At 38.2% G+C, this 9,445-nt stretch overlaps 1 protein-coding gene across 1 annotated transcript in view; it reads right to left on the reverse strand.

The window, feature by feature from the left end:
* Window positions 1-109: 109 nt before the first annotated feature.
* Window positions 110-9,445, reverse strand: part of PIGB (phosphatidylinositol glycan anchor biosynthesis, class B) — a 21,305-nt gene continuing 11,969 nt past the window's right edge. The window contains exons 4-14 of the mRNA XM_009994543.1: window positions 9,327-9,425; window positions 9,099-9,216; window positions 7,701-7,805; window positions 7,400-7,530; window positions 6,680-6,820; window positions 6,216-6,267; window positions 5,590-5,801; window positions 4,353-4,417; window positions 1,819-2,029; window positions 888-1,068; window positions 110-375 (exon numbers count right to left, since the gene is read on the reverse strand). Of these exons, the coding sequence (XP_009992845.1) occupies window positions 259-375; window positions 888-1,068; window positions 1,819-2,029; window positions 4,353-4,417; window positions 5,590-5,801; window positions 6,216-6,267; window positions 6,680-6,820; window positions 7,400-7,530; window positions 7,701-7,805; window positions 9,099-9,216; window positions 9,327-9,425 (1,432 nt within the window). The 3' untranslated portion in view covers window positions 110-258. The remainder of the gene's footprint in view (window positions 376-887; window positions 1,069-1,818; window positions 2,030-4,352; window positions 4,418-5,589; window positions 5,802-6,215; window positions 6,268-6,679; window positions 6,821-7,399; window positions 7,531-7,700; window positions 7,806-9,098; window positions 9,217-9,326; window positions 9,426-9,445) is intronic.

Consider the following 9,445-nt stretch of genomic DNA (forward strand, 5'->3'; position numbering starts at 1 on the left):
GATATTTTCTAGTGCTGTAAGGTAGGCGAACACCCCCACCCTGCCTTGGGGCCACTGAGGCTGCCCTCAGGAGAGGTTAGTTAGTGTGTTCCACAGCCAGTGGCTGGCTAATCAGACTTCCCCATTCGACTTACCCGGTTTCAGACTCTCTACTATCTCCTTTCTGCAGTACAAGGTCTTCTAAGCATAGTAGTGCTATGCAAAACTGATCTCATTAGGTCTTAAGTCTAGAAACTGATCTTCAGGTATGATTTAATTTCAGGTTTTTTTCCTGTAGACATAGATGTGGCTTCCAACTCGTCCTTGAGGTAGATGAGTGTGAAAGACTGTGGCTGTATTCTCATAGCCCCTTAAAGCTAGAAATGATGATATTTCCTGTAAGTGAACATACATTAGTTTCCACAGTCAGAAAGTGTAGTTGGGAGGATCAGAACAGTTCCAAAGTCTTCTGAAAACTATCAGTTCAACTGTCCCCTGGAAGCTTTATCCTTTATTCTAGGAAAGACTGCTAGAAAAAGAGGTACCTCTCCTGTTTGATCCTGTCCGGAGTCGATATTCACCAGACACTCTTGTTTGAATACGTGGACTTCATAACAGAACTGAAATGGCACTCTGCAGGCACTTTTGCTTGTCACTGTTGCTTACTTAGAAGTGTATGGTTCCAGGGACAGACTGCACATTTGTTTTAATATGGCTTAAGGTGAATTTACTTTATGACATGTAGAATTCACACAGAGGCATAAATGAATCCTAAGCGCGTATGACTGGCATGGTATCTATACTGAGTTACTGACTAGGGGGGTTCAACTTTCAGTTCAGCTGCATTAAAAAAAGTTATGGACAACGCTTTAAAAAATTCGGTTTGTGTCATCATGCAGTTACCATACCTGTTCTAGCACATTGAAGAAGATCAAGTGACTGGGTAATAATGTGTCATTGTAAAATTCCTTATTAAGCCACCCAAGAGGATCAGAGTAAAATAGATCTGCTTCATCAGTGTAGCTCTCATTTCCCATTAGGTCTGGGGGACACTGAAGGAATCTCATTTTTAGAGGACAGTGAACATGGCTAGGGAGAAAACCAAAACAAACACATCAGGATAAACTGACTCCTATCTAAGATTTGTAATTGACTCAATACTCAAAAGATACCTCAGTCAAAACTAAATTTGAATAATCCCCCCCGTCATGTTTTCTTCCCTTCTATACTTGATAGGAAAGCAAAAGTAGAACAAGTAGTTTTGGCTCCAAACTGCTGTGACTATTTTGTTAGCAGTTCACAGAAAGCAGATTTATCTTAATAAAAATACCATCAGCATAACACCAGTTTCTTAAAAAGATAATTGTCCGTATCAGTGTCACAGTTTATATCTGCTTTAATGTTGTGTTTACTGGCCACAATCTATTGCAAACTTTTTGGAATAGTGACTTTACTGTATGTTTTAATTACATTTCTTTACTCTCTAGCAGCATAAGTAAAGGTAAAAATAATCCCTTTAGACTGTAAGAGTTACTTTTTAGTTTTGCTACAGAAGTTACCATAATGAAGAATTACTTTCAGAAGTCGCAAGACTTCTTGCTGCATATCCTCATACAAAACTGTTTTACAAAAAAACTGAATAAAGTTTAGAGGCTGAATTTTATTCTGTGGTTTAAGCATTTGGCTTATTTCCCCATCTCATTCTATATTAACAGCATGAAAAATCTAAACTCTTCCTATATACATCTACCCATCTCAATTTATTAAGCCTAGAAAAAAAAATATTTTTTGTTGAATTGTATGGATTTTAACTTAGTACACTGTTAACTATGTTAATACCTGTAAAATGGAGTAGAGTGACATGGCATCATGATGAAGACAAAAGCTTGTGACTGATGGGAGTTACTACAGAGCTGCTGTATGTGGCTCATAACATCCAGAGAGCCTCGCTGGTGAATCAAGCCTGTGTACAGGGCTGGCAGCAAGTTTGATACAAGCAGGAAACTTGCTGCAGATTTCTTCCATGCCTTCAGGTGCTTCAAAGAATACCCTAGAAAAACGTGAGTAAAATTTGGAGATAAACAAATACTAATAGTCCCACACAGAATTTTTGAAAGTACTGTAACTCAACTGGAAAATCATTACTCAGTTGATAACAGTACCTTACTTTGAGGTATTTTAATACAGTGTTCTTTCAGTCTTTGCTCTTCAAATGGAAATTGAAAGGTTAGACTTCGCCCTTATTTACTTTTGGATTTAACAGTGTAAATGTTAAACCCAGGCCTGTCTTTTGAAGGACAGAAGTAGGATTTCAAAGCCAGTGCTTTATATCTTTAGAGCTTAATTTTAATTTCTTGTGGGGAAAAAATGGTCTGTTCAGTAGCCTGGATGAATGGTATGTGGTGAGTTACCGATGTGTTCTGATTCACACATGTCCAAGTGGAGCCAGAATAAATGGTAACCACAAGTGCTTTGGTATGGCTGTGATATTCTTTTTCTCCAACATGCTGAAAGTTACAGCATCCCCTTATTGTTATTAATTTTTGAGCTACTATCCATGGAAAAGCATACTCCTCCCATCTTTTCTCATCTCTGATCCTTGCTTTTCTTGAAGGGGCTAGTAATAGCAAGACATTTCTCCTGCTGGGAGATAGCTGTATAAACCTGTTTCTCACAACCACAACTTATATTAACCTGGCACTGAAGACAGCTTCATGTTGCAAACAGTCTGTAAACCCTTAATAAGTTATGTACTTGTCAGTTTTAGGAGAGAAAAATTCTTTATCTAGCCTTGCTCTGCGACCACCTTCACTGGGTCAGATGAAACAAGTTAGAATAGGCCTGTTTCAGAAGTCAGTAACAAGTAAGTTAAATTAGTCTTCAGGTGGCTTGTTCTGACAGATTGCACATATTTATGACTGATGAAAACAAGGTCCACTAATTAGTCTGTGGTTTAAACACAACTGGAAACATTCTATGACAGGCATTTCTTTTTACTGATTTTGTGAAATGCTTTTAGCTTATCTTTCAAGGTGCTTGGGAATTACTTTGAAACTCATATGTGGTTTTTGTTTGGGGTTTTTTTCTGCTTTTGTTTGCAATATTTGGAGCAATGTAAAGACCTCTTTGTAACCACTGAGTTACCACAAAAAAGTTTTACTTTTTTTTCCTTTACTAAAGTATTAAACCAGATGATAATTAACTTTTGATAAATTGATATTATCTCATTCCCTCATATACATGAAAGTTAGGAGGGATATTGAGAGACAATAGTGGTCTTACTGTTATTTTTCTGCCCATGAGGTAGAACTGGTTCATCTTAAATCTGCTATTGAACTGAACATTGAACTAAAGCAAGACATACTACGTATTTTATCTCAGTAAAGAGAAAAACTGTTGAAATAAGATTTACTTTTGTTTAGACTAGCAGAACAGGTTAAAGAAAATTGCAATTTTCATTGATTCATCTGTTTTAACTTGTATTTAAACTAAAGCGATACAGCTTCATGCTTCAGAAGTTTTCATCTTTCCTTTGTAACTTTTCAGCATACTGGACTTTATTTACATAATTATTTTACTTTTCCTATAGATACACTAGTGTAGCCAATACCTAGTTTTGTAAAAGATAAAATACTTCTTTATTAGGCTCTTTTCCGTGTTTATAAGAAAAAACAAACTGGGGAAAAAAGGTAAATTAATACTTCCAAGTTTTTTTTAAGGTACCAGAAACATTTTAGTCAGCAAAAGCAGTATACTTTCCAGGTTAAACTGTGGACAGATTATCCTGAGTTGATTTTTAAGATAACCACATGAGTTTAGGGACTTTAATCCATTTTTAACAAATTCACCTTACTATGCCTGAAGGAAAAAGCTATCACATAAACTGCTCTAAAACTTCTCTGGGAAGTGCTCTCCAGCTGATAGTTGGTCAAGAGCAGACAGAAAGCTAGCATCATCTACTAACATTCCTTAATCTAGAAAAGGATAATTTGAGGTTTTGGATACTTCAGGTTTTTTTGTTGCATGCTCAAAGGCATTTCTCAGGCATATTTGAGAGATGGAGGTGGACAGATACTACAAAGGAGCCAAGGAACAAAATTCACTGTAAAGGTGGCATTGCTAAAAGTAAGGAGTCATTGAGGCAGTTATCTTTTTTACAGGAAGTACTTTTATCCATGCTAAGGATTCTCCATCTGTATTTTAAGTAATTTGCTGTTTCTCATACTTATTTTTTTTCCCCCTAGCTGTAAGAAAAGGTGAGGCCACTTCTAAGAATCCTTTGTCAAATACCTACATTGACTATTAGCAGTCTCTCTTTTAAGTAAAAAATTATACCCAGGGAGGGTTGCAAGACATTTGAAATCGATGCTTACCACAAAAAACCATGCAAAATGGCAATACTGGATAGATGAACCTGAATTCTTTATGGCTCAGCATGCTGTAATAAAATTGAAGTGCATCAGTTCTATTGACAAAATATGTTTTAGAGCATGGAGGCCTGTAAGAAAAGCACCTGCATGTACTAAAAAGCTTTTAGCGTTTAAGCAGTTTAGAGTAAAAATGCAAATTGTCACTTTTTAAGAATATAAGTACATTCAAATTAAGATTATAAATTTAAACCAAGCTCTAATAAAAGTACCTGGCTACTAATCTAGCATTTAAGTGGTCTGATTCTATGACTAATAAATGTAATTTAGGTCATACTTCATCAATTTGTGTTCTGTAATAAAACACAATAAAAAGTGTGGGTGGCAAGCTAACATTCAAGTACACATTTGTATCTAACAATGTAACAGTCACCTCTGCTAATACAGCTTCACATAATTTCCCATGCCAACTTTTGAGGCATTTTTACTACAAGACTTGTCATGGGCACCAAACAGGTTCCTATAGGACTAAGGAAGAGAAAAAAGGCTTAAAACCAATAGAGCTACATCCAGTTTTGAGTTGGACTGAATGAATGGATGGTATTTGTGGTCTTGCTGCTGTTTTGCTGTATTCTGTTACTACTGTAGTCCAATATAATGTATTACTTAGTATTTATTAATTTGCTGTGCCACTTCTTGCCTGAAAGTGTCTCCTGTTTAATCTACCATTAATTCTGATGCTTTAGAAACTATTTATCCTCTCTTCCACTTCTTGACTTAAAAAGGAGACATGTAGTTCTATGAAAAATGTTAAAAAGCTGAACATAGACTTGTGAATGGTGCAAGTTTTAGATGCTTTAACAGTCTATTTTCTTACTGGGGATGTATTAAAGAACCAAACGAAATGGTTTCTTCATTAACAGACATCTAGTAAACAGTTTTCTACCTATTATTGCTTAATCACCTGTTAAGTGATTGGTTTTTTTCATTTTCTGTTGAACTTCGTGCTGAACAACTTTGTTCTTTAAGGGTCTAATCAATTTGAAAAATACGTGTTTGGTAACAATGCAAGAAGTATTACTTAAAATTATAGAAACTCATGTAAAATGACTGTATTTCTTGGATCTGAATAGTTTTAAGGTTTCTATCACTTAACACTATCCTGCTTTGTTATAAAGAAGAACATAAGCTTTGAAAAGAACACAGCCAGTGAAAGATAGCAGTTACACTTAGGAGCAGTTACCTGTACACCAGCACTGTCCAAATCACTGTCACTAGAAAGATGCGATACCTTTTTGGTGCCAGCACGCAGCCATGAATAAAGAAAGGCAGATGGGTACCCAAGATCACTGGTAGTCCCTGAGTGAAGTACCAGTGCCAAGGATGAGATCCATAAAATGTCCCCAAATTTTGCAGCACGTTGAATTTCAAGAAGTTCAGCTGAACCAGTACCCACTGGGACATTCAGGGGAGGGAGGAGAAAAAGTTAAATACAATTGCAAAGTGAAAACAGCTAAATTGAATGACTGGCCTTAAATGATACATCATCTTCATTCATTCTTATGTTTTTTCAGACTTCTCCCAGACTTACTATATTTAGCAATTAAACACAGAAGTGTGCAAGTACTGTCATTTGTTCATAACTATAGATTTATTGAGAGCTGAGCATACTGATTTTAAGTAACAATCTGTAATTTAAAATAACTGAGAAGTCAGTGTTGAAGGGTTTATAGCTTAGGACCTATTTAGAGATCATAGGCTGGACAGAGTCACAGAAATAACAGCATTTGGCGAAGTCTGAAACATCCATGCATGTTGAAATGCTAAAACCCAATCTTCTTCTCATACGTCAAGTTTAAAGCAACTTACCTCACCAAAAAACACACGGTCAGTTATTAAAGAGGTTCCTACTGTGACCAATCTGCAAAAATGGAAAGTTGGTTGCACTGATATTGCCTGCATTGCTTTTGCATCAGATGCTGTTCTTCTCCAAACAGCTGTCAAAACTCCCTAAATAGGTAGTCCTATTCTTTTTTGAGATGATCCATATTCATGGCTATTCTACAGGGGCCAGTTGCCATCACCTGGTATCCTTGGCACAATCCCAGATTAAGATGGAATGCTGTTCATCTCTCATCCTCATGAAATCTTAGTGCTTTTTTGCTACATGTTAAAGGAAGCATGCCCATGCTTTAAACTTTGTAAAAGGACCCTTATTTTGTCCTTGTTTTTTACATAAAATAGCTTTTTTGGCTTTTCTGCCTTTCCAGTGGTAAAATAAATCTTGAGATATCGCTATGAACTGTCATAGTTCAAACTCAGAAAGAACTTACCCAATTGGAATGCAGTGGTGTAGGATAAGGTTTGTTTTCCTCTGCTCTTGCAAAAAGTGACTAAAGAATAAAGGTATCCATGGGATAACAGCGGTGGGACGAACAACAACTGCAAGTGCTATCAAAGCTAAATATTTGCAGCTAGAATGAGGGAACATAAGAAAAACAGTTTATGAAAAGGTCTGGTCGGTTACTTTGCAGACAGTGACATATCTGACCTTTTTGTACTGCGAATAATTTGATCCTCAGTGCAGATGCTATTTTGCCTGGAAAGCTGCCAACTATAGAACTGCTTTATTAGCAGTGGAGTTGCTAACTAGAAGCACATACTTGCTTTACAATATATAGCTGGTAAAGAAAGTTGTAACTGCAAATTAACTTATGTCTGAAGCCAGATAAGCTTTTATTATCTTTTCCTAGTTGACCACAAATTCCAGTCCTTTAAAGTTTAAATTCAGTTTCCCATAAAGTGATAATTTGCATAAGGGAACTGGAGAATAGTAATTTTATCTATCAGCTATATCATGGCTTAAAAAAAATAAATTAGAGGAAATAACCACAATGCTGTTCCTTCCAAGATCTGGAGCTCTTTATACATGAATGAGGTGGTTTTGGTTGCCTTTTATTTTAAGGTAAAAGTTAGTATTTTTACCCATATCAGTAGATTGGTGTTATCCCAAGCCAAAAAATAACATGTACTGTTAGTAGAAAGTTTCTCACCTGCTCCCCATCTTGGAGCCTTTTATCGGATAGTAGGAAAGAGCAAAAATGGTAAGAAGAGTTTCCATGGTGTTTGTTAGAGTTCTGGTACAGGAATACCATGTAAACCAGGAACACAGCTGGCAGAAGTACTGAAAATAATGATGAAGAACAGGATGCACAGAGAGAAAAGTTAAAGCAAATTCGGTAGTTTTAAATGAAGGTGATAATTATTCGGTGTGTAACTTACTATCATTTTACTGTTGTTTACACTGCAATAGTGTTTATTAATGTGCATAATTTTTTAAAGGCTGAGACTTACCACACACTTTGCTGTTTCTGCATTTTCAAGGTGTTGCACTAATGAGTAAAGCTTCACATCAGCAAAAGCTGCCAGCACTGCCTGTGCAAGTCTAGGGACCCATATCTATGTAAGTAGAGAGAAAATTTTACTTGAAACAAGCCTGTTATATTTCAAATTCCCAGAGAGGACTGCTGAATTAGTGACTTTAGACGTAAAAAAGTAAGCCAATTAGTGAATATTCTCTATAGCTTTTTAAGATAAGGTTCTTTAGTAAGTCTAATATTTTTGCCAAAACAAAGACTCTGAAGTTCAACTGAAAGTTTTCAGAAATTGGAAGTAGAATTCTTTACTATTTATCTCCAAGAGAAGTCAAAAGGGGCTGTTGCTACTGAGTTCAGTACAAATATATATTATTAAACACTTCAGAGAGCTGACCCACTGAGCAATTATGATATAGAGGCAAACACTATCAGTATGAAACTCAAGATTGATGGAGGCCAAGAATAATCCTCCACAGCCATGGGCATCAGTACAAGATTTGGACAGACTGGAGAGCTGGGCAAACAGGAACCTAATGAGGTTCAAAAAGAATAAATGCAGAGGAGTAACACCTGGGGAGGAATAACACCTTGCACTTCACAGATTAGGAGCTGACCTTCTAGAAGCAGTTTCATGGAGAATGACCTTGCACTCCTGGTGAATAACATGTTATCCATGGGTCAGCAATGTGCCCTTGTGGCCAAGAAGGCAAGTGGTATCCTGGGGTGCAGTAAGAAGAGCATGTCCAACAGGTTGAGGGAGGGTCTCCTCCCCATCTACTCTGCCCTATTGAGACCCCACCTGGAGTATTGTGTCCAGTTCTAGGCTCCCCCCTTCAAGAGGGACAGGGATTTACTTGAGAGAGACCAACAGAAGCTAGGAAGATGGTTAAGTGGGTGTCAAGAAGGAGGGACCAGTCTCTTTTCAGTCATTCCCTGTCATAGGACAAGGGGCAGTGGATGCAAACTAGAGCACAGGAAATTCCATCTCAACATGAGGAAAAACTACTGTAGGTTACAGAGCACTGGAACAGGCTGCTCAGAGAGTCTGTGGAGTCTCCTACTCTGGAGACTTTCAAGACCTGCCTGGCTGTGTTTCTGAGTGACGTGCCCTAGGTGCTCCTGCTCGAGCAAGGGGAAGATCTCCAGAGGTCCCTTTCAACCTGCAACATTCTGTGATGCTGTGATACTGTGACTGGGACCTGTGAGTGAGTCCTGCACCCACGCACAATGCTCAGTGAGGCCTCTGCCCGTACAGCTCCAATTGCCAAAGTCAAGGCTTTGAGTTCTACCTGGACAATGACTGAAATCACTGCATTTAAATACAATGCTTTTAAACTGAATGTTAGCACCAGAAATGTTCTTTGATTATACTCACCAGCAGCTGAACATCATCCTTACCCAGCAGCTGTAAAGCTTTGTAGATGCTTGCAAAGATCAGGGGGTAGGAATAGCCCCGCAGGCCGTGTGCCCATTCCCAGGTCAGGTAGCCATAAGTATTAACATTAAGGATAGATCATGAACAACTGAAACAAAGTTACGGCCCCGCTTCCGATCCTTAACCGGGCGGGGACGGCGGGGCCAGGGCCGCCAGGGCCAAGGATATCGGAAGACCATGCGATGTGCCACCTCCAGCGACTGCCAGTACTCGTCCGGGACGAAGCTGCTCTGCACCAGGAAGCAGTTGAGCGCCCGCAGCGCCACGCTCAGCGCCAGCGGCGGGGC

This window comes from Chaetura pelagica, unplaced genomic scaffold, assembly GCF_000747805.2.
Source record: "Chaetura pelagica isolate M959 unplaced genomic scaffold, ChaPel_1.0 scaffold222, whole genome shotgun sequence".
NCBI classification, from domain to species: Eukaryota; Metazoa; Chordata; class Aves; order Apodiformes; family Apodidae; genus Chaetura; species Chaetura pelagica.